Source organism: Paroedura picta, chromosome 6 (assembly GCF_049243985.1).
Source record: "Paroedura picta isolate Pp20150507F chromosome 6, Ppicta_v3.0, whole genome shotgun sequence".
Taxonomy (NCBI): Eukaryota; Metazoa; Chordata; class Lepidosauria; order Squamata; family Gekkonidae; genus Paroedura; species Paroedura picta.
Genome location: NC_135374.1, coordinates 104,684,591 through 104,708,955, shown reverse-complemented (window position 1 = coordinate 104,708,955; position 24,365 = coordinate 104,684,591). Strand labels below are relative to the sequence as shown.

The 24,365-nt window shown below is 44.1% G+C and overlaps 1 protein-coding gene across 2 annotated transcripts; it reads right to left on the bottom strand.

Annotated features, from left to right (window-relative positions):
• Positions 1–9,109: 9,109 nt before the first annotated feature.
• On the bottom strand, positions 9,110–22,007 carry DHPS (deoxyhypusine synthase). Of its 2 annotated transcripts, none has more exons than XM_077343879.1 (10): positions 21,795–22,007; positions 18,071–18,301; positions 17,356–17,520; positions 16,915–17,036; positions 15,512–15,608; positions 15,071–15,157; positions 13,678–13,783; positions 12,841–12,944; positions 10,127–10,252; positions 9,110–9,703 (listed from the first exon to the last, which is right to left on the bottom strand). In XM_077343879.1, exons 2-10 carry the CDS (start codon positions 18,272–18,274, stop codon positions 9,608–9,610), a joined length of 1,107 nt encoding a protein of 368 aa, XP_077199994.1. In that variant the 5' UTR covers positions 18,275–18,301; positions 21,795–22,007; the 3' UTR covers positions 9,110–9,607. The 2 variants fall into 2 exon arrangements, with proteins under 2 accessions (XP_077199994.1, XP_077199993.1); XM_077343878.1 differs by lacking the exon at positions 21,795–22,007 and adding an exon at positions 21,481–21,784.
• Between the last annotated feature and the right edge of the window lie 2,358 nt (positions 22,008–24,365).

Genomic DNA, 24,365 nt, shown 5'->3' with positions numbered 1-24,365 from the left:
CAAGCTTAGTCTGACGAAGAGCGCTTGCACTCGAAAGCTCATGCCTTGAATAAATCTTTGGTGGTCTTAAAGGTGCTACTGGTCTCTGTTTTTTTTTTTTTTTTAGAAGGACTATAGAGGAAATATACTGTGGAAGAGAATATACCAGCTATGGATTTTTGCCACTAATGTCCCATGTGAGATGCCTTCCCTTCATACTAGGTTCTACCACTGTAAGTAAAAGACTCTCTTGGGTCACAAGAAGGCCCCTTATGATAAGGGAAGGTGACAGTATTAGTGGAACAAATCCATTCAATCTAAGATTTCAAACTGGAGGCCTGCTTGGGAGTAACTACCAGGCAACCCGAGAGAGTTGACAACTCTGGCCAGGGGATTCCTGGAGATTTGAAGACAGTGTCTGTGGATAGAGGAATTTGGGGAGGGATTTACTCTGGAATATATGGCATTGCTGAATAAACAAGATTTGTAGTGGGCATGATTCAACAGTATATGAAAAATATACTACAGGGGGCCTTGGAGGAGATGCATATTTAGCATAGTTGGAATAGTAACTTCCTGATGCTTTCCAAATAATCTCATCCAGTGTCCTGATTGACTCATCTGGTTACTTCCTGCTCCTTTGGGCAGTCTTCCTTCCTGCTTGCCTCCAGAGAAGACTGAATGAATGAAGACAACAGTTAATTTTATTATTATTATTATTATTTTATTAATAAAAATAATAAGGTTTATATACTGCCTTCCCATATAGTGGCTCAGGGAGGTGAACATCACAATCTCTGATGAGGACTTCTGATCATCACCAGTAGACGTTAGACAGGTTTAACTCTCTCCTATATTATGGATAAAGTTGTTTTATTTTAAGCAGCCTGGTGTTACTCTGTTACTCACAACGTTGTATTATTTTAAGCACCCGGGTATTTTGCTCTGATGCATATTTAAACAGTAGAGTTTGTCCTCCAAAGCTACCATTTACCCCAGGAGAACTGTTCTCTGTAGTCTGGATATCCCATTGTAATTCTGGAAGGATTCCTGGCTCCAAGTGGAGGTTGCCAATCCTATTTCCTGAGAGTAGCTGAGATTTTCTACTATCTAACTTAACCACTTGGGAAGTGCCACTCACGCCAATTAGCTGTCTTGCTCATTTACCACCTTCTGATATGTAACCATTTGTCTGCCTCATTCAAAGATAATCCTGATCAACAAGTTAAGGCAATGATACAACCATGAACCAATCCAAACATTCACTGAACAGCGTGCGGAATGGAATCCAGAATGTGGGTCAGATGAATAGGATTGTCAACATTCTTGATCTAGCAAGGCTCCTGTGTACTTAACAGCTGCCTGGGCAGACTGCTCAGCCAGAGCTGTCCATCAAAAGCTAGTAGCGCTTGCCTATGCAAAAATGTGCAGTGCCTGCGGTGGAAATTGTTAGTTAGCAACAAAACAAAAGCCTCCAGCAATTTTTTAAGAGAGTCTTCTTGAAGACCTTATCAATATTTAACATTTTCCTGGTTGGTTTCAATTTTGTCACTCAGATTTAATTTTAAACAGATTGCTGCGAGGGACTTTAATTAAAATTACTAATCATTCAGTTGTCCTGATGTATAACTGGCAGTTAGCTTGATTTGCCATGTCACGTCTTTGATTGATAGTTAAAGTGGCAAGGAGCAACTCATTTGTACGTGTTTATACATTTACTTTCTTTGTGCAAAAGATTATTTGTTGGAGGGCTGGTTACATATTTATTTTAGGTGGGGATTTGGCTTTTTTTTTAATGTGCTCCCAAGAGTCCAAAATCTATGCTCCTCAATCATTACATATTCTTTCCATTCATGCTTTGCTAGTGAGAACATAAATAATAATACTCCAGAAAAACAGGTTAGCATAATTTGAATCAATTATGTAGAGTTTGCTGTTCTGAATAACAGGGAAAGAGCCACTGATTGTAATTGTTCAACAGATTAAGCATCTTCTTAATGTGGACTTGCATACTCAACAATGCTTTGTGCTTGCAAAATGGATGTCCTGCATCCATTCATCAAGTAAGCTAGCATTAACAATAGTATGTGACAGGTATTCCCTTATGATTACCAAAATGGGCTATCTTGTTGTTTCAGTTATGATTGATACAGATAGCCCCCATAATTTCTGCATTATCTCTTGGGTTTAAAATGACATCCCAGAAGTGCTGCTGTTAAATATGAGCTCCCCAATTTTTCTGGTTGGAACGAGAATGATAAGAGACCTGGGTATAGTATGCATGACCAGAAACCTTGCAAAACGTCTACCTGAAACAATGTTTTCTGCACATGGGGTCATTTTCGCTGTGTGAAACCCATTGTGGTATTTTTGAATATGCTTAGCAGCCCCTCCTCATAGCATTGACTGTGTTTTTTTCCCCAGTGAAGTAGCTAAAACTAGCTTTGTAACAACCTTTCCTGTGTGATGGTACTGAGGACACTCTTTTTTGATGTCTAAATGTTAGCGTGTTTTTGGTCTTCTCCCCTGACAGCCTCTTTTCTGCTCACAGTCCCTCATCCAACAATTGGAGCTCAAGGTGCCTGCTGCTGATTTTCTGCCTCCTCAGTGTCAGCAATCAGTTTCCCTGGCAACCAAACACTTTCTTGCATTATTGCATAATAGCCCGAGGAGTACCTCTGGTGGTATGTGTGTCATTTCCTGCTACAATAGCCTTCCTTGAACACTCCTGAGACTACAAAACTAGCTTCTCCATAGAACTCTTATCACACAAGTAATTTCTTGCAATGGCAGTCAAACTCTGAACAGTTGTTTGATGGTTTATCAGGCTGGCAAAGTGTAGGGGTCTTCCCTATGCCACCTTGTTTTGGCTCAATAGCTGTCCGAAATGCCAATTCCATCTTGCAGGATATTGAGGAAGCAGAGCTTCTTCAGGCTATGGGCAGAGGCTCCTGTTTTGGGCTCACCAGTGATTTTAAAAAGTTAACAGGGGAGGGGAGGGGATGGAATGATGGGGGTTTTAAGTGTACATGGGAAACTGTGGCATGTTGTGGTCCATCCTGGTAGTTTGGGCATCCATTCTGGTAGTTTGGGCATTTAAGATCCTGTGTGTCTGCACAAAAATTTCTTGTTAGGTCTCTATGTCCATGAACTACAATTCCCACGAGGCCCTGTTGGCAGCATGTACCAGAGTGGTGATTGGGTGACATAGCAGCACAATGAATGAAGTTCCCTCTCCCACAGTTACCGTCAGACGTTTTTCAAATGCATAATCGTGGCAAAAGAAAACAATGCAGTATGAGAATACATGCATAAACAGGAATGTTTTAAAAACATTTAGAAAAAGACATGAAAACTGGTAGATGCATAATAGCCCCTGGAGTCTGAATTTGACCTTATATCCTTCTGGTTCAACTTCCTGTCCATTGCAAGATAGGCAGAACTTAAGTATCCCTACTATCTGGTCTCTACTTGAAAAACTTTATAACAAAGTTTGAGTCCACTGGCACCTTTGAGACCAAAAAGTCTTTAAAAAACTTACAACCACCAATAAAATAGGGGCTTTTTTAATTCAGAAAAGAAACAACCATGTACAAACAAAGAAAAGAAGAGAACAAACTGTCTAGCTAGCTGCTGTCTGCAGCCATTTTCTGATCAACTGCTGATCTGGAGGCAAGTCTGCTCAAACAAGCAGAAAGTCTTCTGTTTACCCAATCAGGACACTGGAGGAGATAATTTGAAAATCACTAGGAAGTTCTTATGCAGAATGTATATCTCCTCTGATGCCCATTGCAGGACACCCTTTATATTTTGCTTAGTCCTGCAGCGCTTCTCAAGATCTAGTGCGCATAACATTTGTTCATTTTCAGTAAGAGAGAGCCCATTATACATCCTTAGGTAATGGGCTCCATTGTCAAACTGCTCCTACCATTAGGAAGTTTATACTGATGTTCAACTGTACAAGAAATAAGCACAGTGCAAACGAAGAATCATGAAGTGCTAATGTTTGCAATCCCTTAGTTGAAATCACTGTAGAAACAATCAGATACCATAAAAGCATCAAGACGCATTAAAGAATGAGTCAAGAAATGTAGATTTGAAGTAGTCTGTAATTACATGCCTTTATAAACAATTTAGTTGTCAGGCAGCATAGTAATTCAGCACTATTATATGCAGGGAATGATTGTTTCAAAAAACACAGGCAGTGTCCCAAGCTTAAGATTGATTGGGTTAGTAAATAACAGTGCAGCAGCCAGCATTAAAATACATGGAAATCCCATTTATTTCAATGGCAGAAGTCAAAGCATGTGCTAAATTCCCTGCTCTTGAAAGTAATAGGACTCAAAATGCTTAATTTTGGCTGGATTGTTGTTGTTGATAGCTGCTGTTTATTACCAATCATAAAGATAGGTGATGCTTAAAACCCTTTTATTTTACCAAACCAAAGAACACAAATCTGTTGTGCAGCTATAATTACAGAGTTTAAGTAGATTACATTTCTTCCATTGAAGTCACCATGATTTGACAAGACTTAACTATGTTTGCCTAGTAGAAAGGTAAACCAAAATGACAAAGGAAGGAAGGAAGGAAGGAAGGAAGGAAGGAAGGAAGGAAGGAAGGAAGGAAGGAAGGAAGGAAATGGAATTATTGTGATTGAGTCCACTGGCACCTTTAAGACCTTCAAGACCTTGGGATCTCCCTGAATTACAACTGAAGTCTAGAATATAGAACCTTTGAGAAACAGAATATAAAGCCCTTGGTATAAATGTCTGCTTTGGAGGATACACTCTATGGTATTATATCATGCTGAGGACCCTACCTTCCTCAAAGCTGCCCTCTCCAATTTCTACCCCCAAATCTCTAGGAATTTCTCAAGCCCTACTTTATCACCAGATTGGAACATTTCAAACCCCTGTAGGCTACATGGAGTCACTATCAGCGTGCTGTAATCTAGACTCGGGCTGTGCGATTCAGCTGCCAAAGCAGCCATTCTTGCTCATAGCAGCCAGCGCCACACCGTGAGGGAAGGGAGGCACGGGTGCCAGCATGCTGGACAATGCACACACACAGGCACTGACTGCTACAGGCTGGAATGGCCGCTTTAGCGGCCAGCTCACACAACCCTATCCAGAACATTGCAATGAGCTGAAACCACAAGCAATACTGTATTTTTATTGTATTCTGGTAACTGAGCTCAACTGAAAGATTAATGAATTCCCAAGATGATAACAACTAGTTACCTTTCACCGATCATTAAAAAATTACTAGGTTGGCTGATTCAACTTTGTCTTGTGTAGCTGAGGCTATTCTCATTAGATCTTGGTAGTCAAGCAGGGCAAGTCCCGGTTAACACTTGGATGGGAAACCACCAAAGGAAGTCTTGTCTCTTGTCTTGAAGACCCTATGGTATCATAGTAAGTTCACTGTGACTTGACAGCAAAAAAGATGGTGGAGGATGTTACCAGAAATGGATGCACACGTTCTGAAACATGTGTATATGTAGCAACGGGGAACTGCTGAATGAGAGGTTGGTAACATAGCGAAAATGGACTGTTTCCCAATGTATACAAGGTAATTACACCCTTAAGAACTCAAGGCAGACAACAGATAGGTATAGTAAAATAATAGCAATCTTTATTAGAAAGAAAATAACTAAAAGAAATAGACAAACATATATCTAGCACATAAGGACTCGGGTAGATAGGAAAATAGTGGGAAAGAGGATTGCAATCAGTATATTTACCAGTCCTGGAGCGGGTAGAAGCAGAGAGGGTGAGACATCCAGTGCATAGGGTGTTCTGAAATGGATCAGAATCAGAAGACATATTTTTGGCTTGGCAAAGTCACTATTTATATGTTTTTGGGAGAGTGGGTTGAGTTGTGGACGTGACTGAAATCAGGTGAGCACATGATGGGATTTGGTAGGGGGCAGGATATTGGAAAAATGCCTCATTTTGGTCGGGAGATAGGATATTAATAGGTAACCCATCTGGTCTAGCAGTGTCTAGATGTTTGGGAAGTAATTTCCCTTGGCAGATAGGCGCAGAATGGATTATAGATGAGAGATTGAGAATCTTGCCCAGGAAACATTTAGGTAAACAGAACACTGCTGGACTCCTTGCTCAGCAAATACAATGGGGTAGGGGGGGCAGTGAGAGGTGAGCTGGACGTGTCTTGGATTGAAGCTCCTATGTTGAACCTGTGACAGGGAAGATAGAGTCTGGTTGCGGCAGACTGTAACTCTGCTTGGCTTGGCATAAGCCTAGACTATTGATCAGTGCTGCTGGTTATTTATAACAGCATGCCAACCCGTAGGGCAGGGTCCTGTCATCCATAACAGGGATGGGTCTACCCCTGCCCTGTATTCTAGCCCAGGCATATTTCATTTTAGAATATAAATGATGCTTTCTGAAAGAAGCAAATCTTCATTACTGGATATGAAGAAGAGTGAGAAAAAGTGTTCTTTAACACCAAGATATCAATGAAAACAGCCCAGTCAACTTATACTGAGTTTGTTTTGAGTGTGATTTATACAAAACAGTTAATTCTGTAGTAGAGGAATACATAAGTGGCCTTCTGAGAGAAAGAGTCAGGCTTTCTTTGTTTTGAGTGGCGGTTGATTTCTTCTGAAGAGCCCAGTGTGATGAAAAGGTGAGGGTCTATCTCAGGGGTTGCCAAACTGTCTCTGTGGACTACAATTCCCATGAGCCCCTGCCAGCATGGACATCTGGAAAGCCACAGTTTGGCCACCCCTGCTCTATGCTGTGTATAAAACTCAAAGACCTTCTACAGTTCTATCACATTGTAGATGGGAACATCAATGCCTAAGATTACTCTTCCATATGAGACCTTCTTGTGAAAAACAAGGATGTCAGAAAGCAAGTTTTTTTTTTTTTTACCTCAGCCTGCTCCTTCATGTGTTAATTTTCTATAGAGAAGATTTTTCTTTTCTGTAATGAAGAGATCGGCTCAGAGATTCCACTGAATATGAGTCAAAGGTTGCAGACAAAACAGAGCCACCATTTCATTGGTCCATAAATTTTAAAAGAAGGAGAGTTCAAGCTATCTTGCCTGCCCTCTTGTAGACAGGTCATTTAATTTCCTCTTTCCCCCCCCCTCCTTATCAATCCCACCAACATATACTCGGCTAACACATGTCTGATGGGGAATAATTTATTTTCACAATGAAAGGCGCCTGTTGTGGGGAAGATGCATTATTCATGGTTCGTTTCGGTAGTGACAAAGCAACACCGTCATCACCATTTGCTAGATAAAGGTAAATGTGCATAGAATTATGAAAGGGTGTCGTCGCTTCCCCCCCCCCCACAAAAATATTGCTATGAACCAAGCCCCCAGACTGAACAGAATTGCTGCTTTAAGAGCACTGGATTTCAAGCTACCTGTACCTTCTTGACGGAATTAAAGTAGAACCGTCTTCCTAGCAATGAAGCAAGGGAAGAAGACACTGAGTCAAGGTTGAGTGCATTAATGAGAGCATGTAAGAGCATAATTGCTGACACAAATGTGTAAGGAGAGAGTAGGGCAGCTGAGAAGGTTACGAAGAACAGGAAATTATCTCCTACAATGATGAAGAGGAACCAAAGGGATAAGGTTAATGTTGTGTAGAGGCAATTTAGAGTGAAGTAGATGAGACCTTGGTGGAGGTAAGAATGCATGACGACATGGGGAACATTCCCTAAGGTCTTTCTTAGCGTGTAAGTTAAAGTCCACAGGTTAAGGATGACTGCATCCCAAGTTAATTATTATTATCGCATTATCCTTACACATTAACACCCATCCCAAATGTCCCTATCACCAGTTGAATCCTCCTCTCCAGTTTCTTTGTTGACGTCACATATTCTGAGATTCATTGGGGACAGTGAAACTGGAGATACCTCAGAGCAGGGGAGTAGGCATCATTTTTGGCTCATGTGCTAGGAAAACATACAATGTCTGTTGGTGTGCTGTCAAACCAAATGGTGGGAAATGGGTAAACACCATTGAAGCAATCCAAGCCCAAACATCTAAGATATTTGTTTTGTACTCAGCTGGTGGCTGTGAAGTATGGGAGACACTGAGGGGTTTAAGCCATACTGGTTGCCTTTGTAGGAAAATCTCTGGCGCCTAATTTGAACAAACAGGACCTTCCATGGTTCCAGGAGGGAGGGAGTCTGAAGACTCTTGCTGCTCCAGAATCTGCCCCACCCCTCAAGTCAGTTTTAACTGTTCTTCTTCAAGGAGTCAACAGATTCTCCTGTCTGTTTTCCCCCCTCCGCCTTTCTCCTGTTATAATGGCTTTTTTATTGTTATGAGGCAAAATTGAAGAAACCTCCTATGTGCAAATCATTATTAAGGTCAGCTGTCTTGTGTGCTGTGTAAGAATTCATCCACCTCTTACTCCAGCAAAGTGGAAGGAAAGCCAGAAATGGTTTTTTGCTTTAGGGAAGAGATGTTTCATCAAAGAAATATACAGGGCCTGGAAACCAATGCGATGTAAAGTGAAAATGGCCGCATTCTGCTATGCATTTGGATGTGTCGCCTGTTTTTGCCAGCAACTCAAGCCAGGAAAATTGTTTACGGTTTTACACTTGCTCCATAAGACAATATTTCATTAGACTTTTGCATCACAAAATATTTCAGTTTGTAATAAATCAGTGTGTGATGCCACTTTTTACTGAGTCAGGCCATTGGCCGACTAGCCCAGCAGACCCCTCCCCCACAAAGCTAATTTGCTAGATTGTCCTACATTAGATCAGCTTTGAGACTAAACTTCAAAGGTAATGCAATTCCATCGCTCTCCATGATACTTAGCCACCCAGAGTTAGAGATTTATCCAATAGGAATGTGGTCCCAATTACCCGGTTCAGACCAACAAGCAACCTTAGTGATAGAGTTCACCAACTTCACATGCAGGCTGCAAGAACATTTACCTGGGATTAAACTCCAATGAAAAAACTGGACTGACTTCTGAATAGACCTCCCTAGTATTGCTCTCATGAATTCAGTGATTTGCAACCCAACCACTCTCAGAAAGGGGAGGGGGAACCCATAATGTGAGCAGCATACATCTGTAAGTAACATCCTGAATTTGGTCACATCCTTAAGAAGAAGGCAGAACAAAACACACCCATTTGAAGACTAATGCGTTTTATTAGGAAGCTGGAGTTTGCGGGTGATTCCAAACAAAACACACCAATAAATTAAAAGGGGACTGACAGAGACAACCTGCGCCGACTGTAAGCCAAAGCCAACGCAAGGAAAGGAGCCACCCTTGATTCCTGGGGCCATCCCACCATCCCAGAAGAAGCAGGCTGTGAAAACAACCTGCACAGTCTTTGCTCCCAAATGCTGCTTTCAGACGAAGGGGACACAAGAGGAAGAAAGTGGAAGAAATTATACTCTTCACACGCTCAGGTTGTAATCGGACGGGCAACCCAGGTAAGAGACCTGCTTTCAGAGTGCAGCCGTTAGTCACGGTGGATGAAGAAAGAGCGAGATCTCCTTCTATAGCAGTTGCAGTTCTCTTGCCTTCACCTGTACAGTTTCCATGCGAGTGCTAGCAACTAAGGTGTCTTGCCTACGGGCTGGACAGGTACAGAAGAATCCTCACATCTGAGATGCCTGCCGCTTAGTCGTTTTGCTTCTCTGGAGCAAAGGCATTTGACTTCTGGACAAACGTCTGTGCGACCAGCAGTGGGAAGACCAGGGAAGCATCAGCATAAACCTGCCAGCAGCAGAAGAAGAGCTGGTGTTTTATACCCCGCTTTTGACTACTCGAAGAAGTCCAAAAGTGGCTTACAAACCCCTTTCCCTTCCTCTCCTCCCAACAGACACCCTGTGAGGTAAGTATGGCTGAGAGAGCTCTGAGAAACTGCTGTGTGAGAACAGCTCTCAGAGAACTGTGACTAGCCCAAGGTCATCCAGCTGACCGCATGTGGTGGAGCAGGTTATCAAACCTTGTTCTCCAGGTTAGAGGCTGCTGCTCTTCACCGCTACACTATGCCGGCTCTCAGCACCAGGACAGATGCAGAATTCAGAACACTTCTTCCCAATTGTCTTAAAATTTATAGTCGGCAATAAGCTCTTGGGGAAACTCTACCCCCTGTAGTTCCACAATCAACTTCTCCCCTCTCTGTCCCACACATACCTTGACAGGTTTTGCATCCGTACGTATTTTCCCCCAGGATACCGCCTCATCAGGCCGCGCTCCCGAATCCGAGCCGTCAAACTCCTGTGCCGTGTTGACATATACTGAAAAGTCAGCTCCGTTTCTCTGTGGAGGTGACGGAAGGAGTGAAACTAGGCACAGGGAGCAGAGTCAGCTTCCCAAAAACTGTTTTCTCAGCACAGCATACATATACTTATTCTGAGTTAGGTGTTCAGAACTATTCACAGCTATCTTATACTGAGAGTCTCTGCTCTGGTAAGCAGCCTTCCAACAGCTCAGTCCTGCTATGTATCAATCAATCAAGCAATTTTAGTGCTCATGTTTGTGGACTAAGGACTAAGGTGACCAGATTGTCCCACTTTTGGAGGGACATCTGGGGGCACCTGGCAAATGGTACTTACATTGAAATTTAAAATATATACATTACAATACTATTTTTGCGTTCTACGCGTTCTATGAAAATATTTGTTGCTCCATAAAGACCAAATTTTTAATCAAGAACCTCTCCGGTCAATGGTGTCCCGCTTTACCAATGTTAAAATCTGGTCACCTTACCATGAAACTCATTAACTGTGGACCAGTCTAACTCACCTGGTTGTGCACCCTGCAAAAAGGGTGCAAAGGCATACAAGGAACAGATAGAATGCATTCAGTCACTGAACTGTGGACCTTCTCCCAGCAGTTAAAGCTGGACACTTTCTAGTTTGTCCCTCATGGGGCAATTCGGCACAGTGGTAGCCACACTGGGCTACCACCAGTGGGTTGCTGAGGAGCTGCATGCTCTGCAGCTTTTTGTGTCCCCATAAGGGACATATTCAGATATGCAGATGATACCACTCTAATGGCAGAAAGTGAAGAGGAACTAAAGAGCCTGTTGATGCGGGTGAAGGAGGAGAGTGCAAAAGTTGGCTTGAAACTCAACATCAAGAAAACAAAGATCATGGCATCCGGCCCTCTCAATTCATGGCAAATAGATGGGGAAGAAATGGAGATAGTGACAGATTTTATTTTCCTGGGCTCCAAGATCACTGCAGATGGGGACTGCAGCAAAGAAATTAAAAGACGCTTGCTCCTGGGGAGGAAAGCTATGGCAAATCTAGACAGCATCCTAAAAAGCAGAGACATCACCCTGCCAACAAAAATGCGTTTACTCAAGGCTATGATATTCCCAGTTGCAATGTATGGCTGCGAAAGTTGGACCATAAGGAAGGCCGAGCGTCAAAGAATTGAGGCTTTTGAACTCTGGTGCTGGAGAAGACTCTTGCGAGTCCCTTGGACTGCAAGGCGAACAAACCGGTCAGTCCTAGAGGAGATCAACCCTGACTGCTCTTTAGAAGGCCAGATCCTGAAGATGAAACTCAAATACTTTGGCCACCTCATGAGAAGGAAGGACTCCCTGGAGAAAAGCCTAATGCTGGGAGCGATCGAGGGCAAAAGAAGAAGGGGACGACAGAGAATGAGGTGGCTGGATGGAGTCACTGAAGCAGTAGGTGCAAACTTAAATGGACTCCGGGGAATGGTAGAGGACAGGAAGGCCTGGAGGATCATTGTCCATGGGGTCGCGATGGGTCGGACACGACTTCGCACATAACAACAACAAAGGGACATATTTCAGCAATGGATCTGCTCTGGCGCTGAAATGCATCCCCCTGGGAAACAAAGCAGTAGCAGAATAGTTCCGCTGAGTGGGAGGTTATTTTGCAGGAAGGTGGGATTGCATTCCACGCAATCCCACCTTCCTGCAAAATAAAAATAAAAAATAAATGCCCCGTTCCACCCAGCAGTGAAGCACTGTGAAGCCGACCGGGGCACTTCTGTTGTCCCCTCTGGACACCATAGGATAGGGAGGAGCTTGGTCTGGAAGGCCCAGCTCTTGCCTATCCACATGGGCCTGCTGCTGGACAGGCCATGTTGGCCCCCGCAGTGGACTAAGAGAAGATGGAAGAACTGAGGGCCTGATCTGCAGCAGCCCCCAGACGGGGCCTGACTCACAGCTGCGTAATATGGAAGCAGAGATTAGTCCCGCTCCCATATGATTGCCCTCTTGGCATTTTCCACCAGTGCGGAAAAAGCCATGATGAATCAGAAAAGGTTCAGCCATCAGAAGTACTTGGAGAGGTGCTGGTTTGGAGTATAAACCCAGGTTTTTTGTGCCTTTGTTGAGATGAGAACAATTTCTCCAGCTGAAGAATTGCTGGCTTTCTATACCCCACTTTTCACCCTAAAGCAACTCATAAACACCCTTTCCTTCCCCTGCCCTCTGTGAGGTTGGTGGGCTGAGAGAGCTCTGCTAGAACTATTCTAAGAGAACTATGACTGGTCCAAGGTCACCCAGCTAGCTGCATGTTGAAGAGTGGGGAACCCAATTCCATATTAGAAGCTGCCACTCTCAACCACTATACCATGTATGCAAGCAACCAGGCCACTGATACATAAAGCACTTTCTACCACACTAATGAAACCATAGGGAGAGAGTAGCCTCCCCCTCCCCAGAGACCTTCAAGCGGAAGCTGTAGTAGATTTTCCATAATTCTCTAGCTTTGGCTTTCCTGTAGAGCAGGCCTTGAACTGCATGGCTTACAAGGTCCCTTTTATCTCATAGACCAAACGTCCTCTGTAATCTTGCCCTCCTGACCCCAATACTGCCTTCTTCTCATATGTTGTCATGGCTACAGAGCAGTGATCCCCCTCACCATCAGATTGGCATTGGCGATGTGGTGCTTGATGAGACCTCCACCCAAGATGATCATTCCTGTCTTCCGGGCAAAGATGGCCTGGGTGTTGATAAGCCTCAGGTCTACAAGTGGGATGGAAACAGATATTAGGGAAGGAGGACAGCCAACTGAGCACCACTTGGGGCAGTCAACTCAAATATCTGGCTGTTGAGACACCATTATGCTCAGAAGCCACCGCATTAGGTTTTTTATATCCTGGCCTACAAGCATTCTTCATATTGGAGGAAGGAGCAGTGCATGCTGGGAGAATTCTGTTTTGAGTCAGTTTCTCAACAAGTTATTGCACCCAAAAAAAAGTGTGTCATGAACAAAGTTTACTTCAGTCAGAACATGTGAGATTGAATCAGTTTGTTATTACAATTTAACTAATTGAGGAGAAAAGAGAAAAGCCGGTTAGCTGTCCAAGAAATGTTCTTCACGTTTGTTAACTGTGAATCTAAGTAAGCAGATGTGTTTAACAGTTACTCAAGGAAAACTGAATGATTATTTCAAGAAAAAGAATAACCGCCCAAGTGAAAAACAAGCCGATCTTAACCGATACAGCAACACTGTCTGAAAACAAAACTTCCCCGCTTATTATGTCTCAGATTCTGTGGAGTCTCAAAGCTATCACACAGATTTAATCTCATATTCAATAAGGATATTGGTTTAAATCACAAACCCATCCCAAAAAATCATTTTTCACAACACCGTGAGCACTTTTGAGAGTGGCCTCCGTCCTCCCAAAGACTCAGAGAAACTTATAGCTAGAAAATCTACAGTATGCTCCCTGGATGGGCTAGAAATCAAACTCACCTTCCACAATGTCCAGCACGAGGCCTGGCTTCTTATAGGAGTGGAAGAAAATCATATCCCCGAGGGAACCGTCGGTCAGCGCAGGACTCAGGACAGGGATGCCGTTCTGCGGGGGAACGCAAGCTGCACAGTCAGTGGAGAATTTCACCAGATGGACGCAAGCATAATTCAGTGTTTGCTTGGGGGTGGGGGGGGAGAAGTCTAAAATGCCTCCCTTGTTCTGTGAAGTATGAGATTAAATGCAGAAGGAAGAGCTGTTTTGCAGGTAACTGATAGGATTAAATGGGTAGATCTGTTTGATTAGAGCAGAGGGGAAATACTTAGGGAGGAATAAAGCTGATTACAATACAGATTGTACCTTTGCATCCTTTAGTAGCATTCGTTACAACACTCCTCCCACCTTCTGACTAGATTAAAAGAACTCATTTCTTTGGTTCTACAGTGCCAGATGGAGGGAGTTTTGACTCTCAAAAGCGTACCCCCTGACACTCTTGCTGGTCTTTTAGCTGCTATTGCGATTATTGCTATAATTTATATTATTGTTATTATTATTATTAATAATAATAACAACAACAACATTTCTAGCTTACAGGTTACTACATTAAAATATACAAATTAAGTCACAAAAATAAGATTTAAATGCCTTAGCGGAGGGCAGAACGTAAATGTGATAAATAAAATAAAAATAAATGAGGTCTCAGTTATTAAAAGGCGATAATAAAATACAAACTGTTTTGCCCTCTGCCACGTCTTATCCAGATGAGGAGTAAAATATATTCAGATAACATTAATTAGGTGGATCTGGATATGTGCAGGGAGATCAGTGAGTTTTCTTTTCTTTTCACATTCATAAAGTATTTAGTAAAAGAGCAGGGTTTGTAAGCATACCTTTAGCACAGTGCAGAGTTAAGCAAAAGTGTCAAAAGAAATTGGGTACACTCTCTGCTAAAACATACCTTATCTCATGTTAAACACAAAGTGGGCACCTTATATAGCAGTTACAGGTTCTTAGTGGATATTCATGGGTCTGGATATGCATAGGGAGGTCAATGACTTTTCTTATATTGTTTTGCTTTATAGACTCAAACATAGGCCCAGTGGAATAGTTCTGTCTTACATGTCCTGCAGAACCATTTTATCTGAAAAGATGCCCTACAAGACTCAAATCTAACTGTTCTACAGCAGACCAATGCAGTGACTTTATGGAAGGATTAAAAGAGTTTTTTTAAAAAAAATAATAAAACTTTGGGGTGATATCTCAAATGTCAAGGAGATGACTCAGAGGAGCACAAACTGGCAGAGAGAAAAAAATAGCACGCGAACACAAGGCACAAACCCAGCCCCTCATAAAGAAAAGGCATTCTGCTAAATGCCAAAGCCTTCCTCAGCCTACCTTTTGTGCCCAGTAATAGACTGATTCAGGATTGTTGATTTCCTTGCCAAGCCGGGCAATGAGCTTTGAAGGTGTCCACTTCACACCCTGAAAGGAGGGGAGACACCACAATTAGATGAGGATGATATTTCTGCAGGCCACTGGGGGAAGCGGAACATTTCCAGAGGTCTGGACTGTCTTCGCATGAAGTACTTTTTTTTCAAAAAAAGGAGAAACATTCATATACAAGGAGCAGAAATCAAGCAAGCAAGCAAAAAACCCCAAAATACAGAAAGGAAAAAGTTGAGATACGAGCAAAAAAAACTTGTGAAGAGTCCAGACACTTGAAAAAAGATTTTATTGCACCTGGCTCCCATTCATTCCCTCCCTCAATCTTGCACTACTTCCAACTGCCCTATAGGAGTATCGGGCCAATTTCTTCACTAACACTGCAGCTCTTACCTCTGTGTCCTGCTCTGTCACCACCTGGTCCAGGATGGGCATCAGCCAGTCTTCAAATTTGCAGTAGTTGTCATTGGGCACCAGCAGATTCCCAATCCTGGGGGAAGAGGAGGCATTGCTGATGAGCAAATTCTGGCTAGGGACTTTGCCCCCTCACTGCCCTTACCTCCTCCATACACGTCCTAAGAACACCTCATAAAACCAGACCCTATGAGGAAAAGCTGAGGGACCTAGGAACACTCAGCCTGGAGAAGATGAGGTTGAGAGGCTCTCTACATGATGGCTCTCTTTAAATACTTAGAAAGTTGTCATTTAGAAGAGGACAGGGAGTGGTTCCTGCTGGCATCAGAGGATAGGACCGCAGTAATGTGTTTAAGTCAAGGCTATGGTCTTCCCAGTTGCAATGTATGGCTGTGAAAGTTGGACCATAAGAAAGGCCGAGCGTCAAAGAATTGAGGCTTTTGAACTCTGGTGCTGGAGAAGACTCTGGTGAGTCCCTTGGACTGCAAGGCGAACAAACCGGTCAGTCCTAGAGGAGATCAGCCCTGACTGCTCCTTAGAAGGCCAGATCCTGAAGATGAAACTCAAATACTTTGGCCACCTCATGAGAAGGAAGGACTCCCTGGAGAAGAGCCTAATGCTGGGAGCGATTGAGGGCAAAAGAAGAAGGGGACGACAGAGAATGAGGTGGCTGGATGGAGTAACTGAAGCAGTAGGTGCAAACTTAAATGGACTCCGGGGAATGGTAGAGGATCATTGTCCATGGGGTCGCGATTGGTCGGACATGACTTCGCACCTAACAACAACAACAACGTGTTTAAACTACATGTAGAGGGCGTCACCTCAAGGGTCAGACATGACCCAGTGCTTGCACAGGGGATACCTTTACCTTTACCTTTATAACAGATATCAGGAGGGAAATCAGGAGGGAAGCCCAGTGAGGGACTAACAGATATCAGTACTACATATTAGGAGGGAAAAAATCAGTGTCAGAGTAGTTCAGCAGTGGAATAGGCTGCCCAAGGGGATGCTGAGCTCCACCACACAGACAATCTTTAAGTAGCAGCTAGACAGATGTTTATCATGAATGCCTTAGGCTGATCCTGCATTGAGCAGAGGGTTGGATTAGATGATCTGTTGGCCTGTTCCAAACTGATTCTACAAGAGAAGCCATGTAGGATCAGGCCAGTTGCACATCCAATTCATCTCTGGGGCCAGAAGTCTTTCCCCCCAAACACCAAGAATACAGAACATCACTGTCCCAGACACGGTATTCCTTGCGTACCTTGTGGCTAATAGCCAATGAAGGACCTCTGCACTATACAGTTCTCATGGAAATAGGAGACAATTTATCTCAGACTACTTGGAAACTCCTGCCCATGTCTATTGATCACTACTGATACCTGTTAATCCCATTCTGTCGGAGCTCCTTCCCACGCAAACTGAAGTCCCCAATGTAGGTGGGTGCCAAGCATTTGATCAGATCTTCCTCAACTCCGCCAGCTGTGGTTACCAGAACATCAACCTGAAGAAGCCAAAGGGACATCAGCTGTAGGACATTCCATAAACTGGGGCTCTAAATAATTAACTAGCCACCGCAATAAGAAACAACTGCAAACAATGTATCGCTTCTTCAAAAAATTGTCTCCTGCTCTTCATTGATCAAGTTTACATGGAATATGTTCTCCCATCCTATCATGGACACACGTGGTTGGAAAATATTGCTGTGAAACACAATTTTTTCTCGAAAACTCATTCTTACCCCTTTCTCACCCACATAACTCCCAAAGAGTATTTTGTCCTTAACGCTAAACAAGTAAACCCCTCTGAGGACTGCGCCATACCATATTGTGTTGCACCAGGTAGCGGATGGTCTCACGGATACCTGAGCTGATGAGGTTGGAGGTGAAGCCCAAGAAAATTGTGCAGCCGGTTCGGTGACGAGGATAGGGATTCAGGTCAACATGGTTCCCCTCCTCCTCTCCCAGTGGTGTCAACTTGGCTTCTATCTACAGTAGAGAGGAAAACAGTCACAAATCACGCTTCACAAAAGATGGGGGATGGGGAAGACAGTCCCGATGTTCTCCATACCCAAAGTGCAGAAAAGTTGTCCTGCTAGATCAGGCAAGTGGCCCATCTCATCCAGTATTGTTTTTCACACAGCAGCCAGCCATTTCCTTTTCAAGGCCAGAAAACTGGCCACAGAAGCCAAGGTCTTCCCCTGATGTTCCCTCCTAGCATAAGGTGACCAGATTTTAACATTGGTAAAGCGGGACACCATTGATCGGGGGGGGGGGGTTCTTGATTTAAAAAATGGTCTATATGGATCAACAAAAAGTTTCATAGAACGCATAGAACGCAAAAATAGTATTGCAATATATATTTTTTAATTTCAACATAAGTACAATTTGCCAGGTACCCCCAGATGTCCCTCCAAAAGTGGGACAATCTGGACACCTTATCCTAGTACTAATTTTTCAGAATGGGGCTGAAACTTAAGCCACTTCTTTTCCGCCATTCTCCCCTTCTCCCCGATCAAGAACTATCTCAGGTACTCACCATGCGATTGATCTCATTGACAGCCTGCCCAAAGCTGGTGGCCTGGAAACCCGTGGTCTGATAAGATTGGAGCAGGGTGTGGTAGTCCAGCCCGTTGTCAAAGTCATAGCCACGTACGGCCAGGCTCCCTTCCGGTAGTCCCTCACTGGGCTTCAATACAGCAGCTACTGCCCCAGCCGGAAGGCCTGGTGCCACATTCTCCATCAGATGGATGCTGGAGCGGCGGGCAGCCTGAGAGAAGGAGGTCATCATTATGGAAACTCCCAACTGTAGCTCAAGAACTTCCCTCCATGTGAAGGCTGCTATGACATTTTACCTTCTCAGATTGCTATAGGTCTCTGGCATCACTTTTCCAAATGGGTGGACAGTGATTCCTCAGTTTTCATGCTAATGACAATAAAGAACTCTTTTGCAGTGAGGCAGATAACCCCCAAAAAATCACCATGCAACAACAATTTGAAAATCAACAGAATTAGAGCAAACAGCAGAAATTCTTGAAAATAAAGTCCCATGGAGACTGATGTGAACATGCACTGGTTGGTTTGAGAGATACTATCACCCTTGTGGTGAAACATCTGCACTGGGTTACTCACCTGTTTTCCAGGTACAACTGAAAGTGATAGTTCCTACCTTCAAGACCCTAAATGGCTTGGGGCCATACAGCCCAGCCCACCAGTTGAGATCGGCCTCTCAAGCCCTGGTCTCTGTACCCATCTTCACAGATAAGGTGAAGGATAACTAGGAACAGGGTATTTTCTGTGGTGGTACCTCACTTTTGGAATGTCCTCCCCCTAGGCTCACCTGGTCCCTACTTGACATTCTTTTTAGCACCAGGCTAAAACACATCTTTTCATTTGTTTTTTAATTAGGGGTTTTATGTTATCAGCTCTTTAATTCTATACTTCAGTTTTATGGGTAGTTTTCATGCTGCTTATGCTGTATATTATTTTATATTTATATCATACTGTGTCTCCCTGAGTTGTCAGAGAAGGGCGGCATATGAATGCGATAGATAATAATAATAATTTCTCAAGGCTATTTTTATACTGTGTTTTTTAGTGGCAGGCTGCTTCAAATAGGATACAGAACAGGTGGCAAATTAGGGGTTCCTGAAGTGGAAGGATCCAGGGAGATGGTGAGGAATTCTGGGGCAGTAGGGGGGCAGAATTCTGACTCTTCCTACTGCAGCTGTGTTGTGAAAGATGTTCCAAATTGGCTTGCCATTGCCTACCTCTAGGTAGCAGTGACCCTAGACCTCTTTGGTGGTTTCCCATCCCAGTGCTGAACCAAACCAACCCTGCTTGGCTTCCTGAAGACAACAACAGCTTCAGAAGGTAGGCTGGATGAGATCATTTTCCTGCTGAACTCCTTTCCCTCCACAGACTCTGTCCTTCCCGGGCTCTTCCCCAGATCTTCAGGAATTTCTTAACCCAGGGTTGGCATCCTTCCCCCAAAGTCTCCATTTGGGGGGGATGGAAAAACGTTCTCCTGCTTGCTGGGATTTTCCACTGCTTGCTTCTTTCTCTGTTTCTTCCCACATCTGCCTTTTTCCCCAATAGGGACCCTCAGTGGCTTTTATAAATTACTTTTATAAAGAATATATATATTCCTATACATATAGGAGCTCTGTCCATGAGGCTGGGAGTTTAATCCCAGCAGCTTGCACAGGGGATACCTTTACATATATATGTATATATATATGTGTGTGTGTGCGTGTGTATGTATCTGTATTCCAGACTAAAATATGGTCACTGCACAACAATCAGAAAAGTGTAGGCAATATAATGTGTTTTGAATTCACAGTAGATCTAACATCAGGAAAGAGGTTTGTGTGTGTGTGTGGGGGGGATAAATGTGAGGTTTAAATCACATGCACCTAATACAGGCTTTCTCAACCAGGGTTTCCTGAAACTCTGGGATTTCTTGACAGCCCTGGAAGGGCTCCCTGAATTGGTGGGTCAATCGGTTTTTACATGCTTTTAAAAACTGTTAAACATTTATCAGGTGACATGACCATATATGATCATGCCAACCCCACCTTTCAAAATGGCCATATGGTTGGGAAGGGGAGGGTCCTGGGTGTGTGTGTACACGTGTGTGTGTACATGGCTATGCTTCCCAACCATATTCTGCATGATTGCATCACGTCTAGGTTTCCTCGAAGCCTGCAGAATGTTTCAGGGGTTTCTCAACAGTAGAAAAGCTGAGAAAGGCTGACCTAATGGGACTGAACAATTGCACAAGATTTTGGCACAGCAAAAAATCAAGTGAACGCCACACATGGATCATGCGTTGCCCTACTCATAACTTATAGTCCATTAGTTATAGGGTAAGAGAACAATGTGCACTTGATTTTTTTTTTAACCACAAGTTAAGTAATGCTCACGTTACATTCAACATACATACAGCTCAATGTGTGACTTAGGGTTGCCAGCCTACAGGTGGGACCTGAAGACCTCTGCCTCCTAAAACTGATCTCAGGACTACGAAGATTAGGTCCCCTGGAAAAAATGGCTGCTTTGGAAACTGGACTCTATGGTACCTGATGAGGTTCCCACCCCAGTCCTCACCCTACCTAGTAGGGTTGCCAACTTCCCCGTAATGGCTGAAGATCTGTTGTAACAACTGATTTCTAGGTGACAGATCACCTACAGAAAATGGCAGCTCAAAGGTAAGTAGGTATCGAACCCCATTTAAGTCCCTCCCCTTCCCAAACCCCACCCACCTCAGGCTCCACCCCAAAAATCTCCTTGTACTTCTCAACCCAGTACTGGCATCCCTGCTCACCCCTCTTATTTATCCAACTACTGGTCCTGGGTTTCATTTCTAAATTGAAGGTATGTTGGCTCTTGCAAACAGATTGCAGGGTGTGCATGCAAGTAGCACACACGCTCACTGTACATCTAAACACGGATCATGTGCCCACCCATAGCCTGTGTGCAGAGCTTATGTGTTGTGCGTGGTGGGAGATCTTGCGGCATCTCACAGTGCTGTCATTTGGAAGAGGATGCCGGCCGAGGACGACCTGTCGGGCTGTTCCAGCATGGCTATTTATATGTTCCTAGAACCGGTAATGCACCTCTTGAGAACAAACTAAGCCACTACCTGGCCGCCCATTTCTTATGGAACAACAGCAAGAATCACCTGCTTTCCCTTAAACTTCCCCCTTTCCCCGCCTTCCCAAATCCCCTGCCCTTCCCGATGGGGAAGCAGCATCTAAAAATCTCCTCCCTCGGGGGCCAACGAGGAGGAGGCTCTGCTGCAGCTCCCCTGTCCTCCTCCATCTCCACGATCCGGGAGCTCCGGACCCGCTTCCCACCGCCAAAAGATGAGCCCAACGCCGACGGATCCTCGCCCAACAAAAAAGAAAATCATCGACCTCCCTTGGCCCAAAGAAGCCTTGACTTCACCTGCAGCCCCGCAACACCTTTCCGCTGCCTTCTGCATAATGCGCGGATTTGCGCCAACGCGTCCCGGGAAGAAAGGGGCCGGGAGGGTGGGAGTGATGGGGGCGCATCAGGAGGCCGCTTGCAGGAGCATCCTGGGCTGCGGCCGAGGGACCACCGCGAGCAAAAGTCTTCCCCAGATCGGGATGGGTTGCCCGCTCCCCATCCCTCACATTTCCCCCCTGGCTGGCTGGCTGGCTGGGTGGGTAGGTGAGCATGCATGTGCTTGCATGCGCAACCCAGTCGCATGCCCCCACGTCATGCGCCAGGGGTCTTACCTCACAGTGCAAAACCAGCCAATTCCCGGGTCGAGATCCCGACGAGGAAGACGCAAGGGTCTAGCGAGCTTTTCCCCCCGCGCGGAAATGCGCTGCGCGGCCTTCGCCTGCCTCTACGGCGTGCGGGGAAGAAGGGGTTAAAGCCCGGGGGAATGCGCTGCTGGGCTGTTTGAAACGAGGCTGCTTTATCGCCCCGTTTCCCTTTAAGAGAACAGCGGACGCCGGCCGGAAGCGCGTCGAGCGGTGGGCTTCACTTCGGGCGGAAGAAGCCTGCACTATAGAGTTCGAACGACAGACAGGCTGTAAGAGGCGGTGGGGCCGGAGGAGTCGTGCTGTGGCAATAAGGACAGAGCTTGGGAACGGCGTGGAATGACGCGCGCTGCATGTGTTTTCCGGTGTGAGGTTGGGATTATTAGAGAATTGTAGACCCAGTTTTGTTTTGTTTTTTGGGAATTTTTGTCACTGCATTTAAAGAAGAAAGCAACAACTGTGAAAGCAATGACCACTCTTCCAAAATAATAATAATTTGTTTTAAGCAAGTTGTTACAAGGTTGTAATCGAACTTTAGTGTTTTATAGCCCTCACCTATAGGGTTGCCAGCTCTGGGCTGGGAAATACCTGGAGACTACGTGGCTGGAGCCAGGAATGAATGGATTTGGGGGCGGGGAGGGACTTCTGGAGCACAATGTTATGTCCACCCTCCCAAGCAGCCATTGTTTGCAGGGGAGCTGATCTCTATCACTTGGCGATGAGCTGTTAATCCAGGGCATCTCTAAGTCCCACCTGGAGGCTGGCATCCTTGCCTCACCATCAGTAAATGATGGAGTTCAGTAAAGAAAAATGAGAGTGGGAGTTGGGTGCTGGGAGAGCATAGTGGAGAAAACCTTAAAATCAACATAGCGTTTTTAAAATTGAGTGCAAGAAGAGTTGCAGGACTTCAAAAAAGCATAAAAGAAGTTTCAAAATAGATCAAGGAGGGCTGTGCTAGGGAAGTAAAAAAGAAGGTTTTTGCCTTGGAAACTACAAAAGTCTGCTGTTAATTGGATGCCTCCCAAGTACTAAATAGAATTCATGTAACCCTTGTAGGGCAGAGAGCAGGAGGAAAAAAGTGTTACTTCACAGGATTTACTTACCTGATGAGTCCATAGAAGCCTGATTTATCAGTTTTTATTTCTTTAAATAAATGCACATCACAGCAAAATTCTCTGGCATCTTCATGTATCCTCTCAATTTATTTATCTTGGAATTTAAGGCTGTTACATTCTTCACAAAGTGTAAATTGAAAAGATGGTTAATCTTTGTTATTGTTTCTTCTGCTCCTTGAGAGCAAATAGATCATTTGGTCTGTCACACCCACTACAGTAGCATCCCATCTCACTGAGTTCAGAAAGGGAACAGTGCAAGTCTGCCAAGAGTTTAAGCTGAACCTCTTGAATAGCTTTTAGTGCCTGTTCTCCCACACAGTTCTCTTCAAAAGTTCTGTTTTCCTGCAGAGGAAAAAGCTGGGCAACATTTCCCCTTTTGCTGCTCATGTTGTTGTGTGAAGCCTGTAATCCAATATAGACTGTGCACATTTTCACACTAAATGCTAAATATTGCAGTTTCAATCCACTTAAGTGACTGTTTGAAAGTGGACCTTGTTATTTCACACAGTAAAATCCAGTTGCAGAGTAGACTGAAAGTTTGTTATTTATGTGAGTCTTGTGGGGAGATCATGCATTCAGCTATTGTTTCATTATCTCTGATAGTATAGACATCCTTAATGTTGCGGCTTTCTCTCCAAGAAGGAATCTTCGAGAGTACATATGGCAGCCTAGCAACGTCATGGAGCAAACACAACTGCTAAAAACAAATAACATCTCAGCAGCCCCGGCCTTTCAGAAAAGCCAATGCACAAAGAATTCTTTGTCGTTCGGTGAAAAAATGTGTGGCTCAAAACAGTTCAGTAGCTTATCTTGCCACTCCTTTGAGAAAAGTTTGAAGGCGTCCTCTTATTAAGTGGCTTTTTCTCCAATGGAAGAACCACTTATGTCAAAGGAAAGCTCTTTGGGCTGTTGGAGGAAGGTTTCAAATATGACTGCATAGACTGCCAGAACACTAGCAGTCCAAGAGTTCTGGCCAGGCCAGCAGTCCAAGAATTCTGCAACTCTCATCAGCCACATTTTGAAAAAATTCAGCTCCTCCATCTCCTGCCCCAGATATTTTTTATCTTGCTCAGACCTGTATTGTAAAGAAGGCAATGACTAAGGCCTTTTATGCATGGATGTTTTTCCATACCTTCACTATGCAAGTTAGTCGAGTTTTCTGCATTTTCCCTCACTTTCATTGTGCATGTCCGTCAGGTTTTCTTTTTTATTGTGCATTGGTTTTCTTTCCTTTGGTGCTTGGTTTGCTTTCCATTCCCTGTTTCCCTGTGTTTTCTGGCCTAATAGGCACAAACGGCTTACAGTAGAGAATCCAAGCACTTGAGCTTCACTTTGGATTTATGTGCCTGTCATCACAATATTCTTTTTTCTCTAGTGTATTTATTTTGCAGTGACAACATAAAAATACTTGCACACACAAATGCAT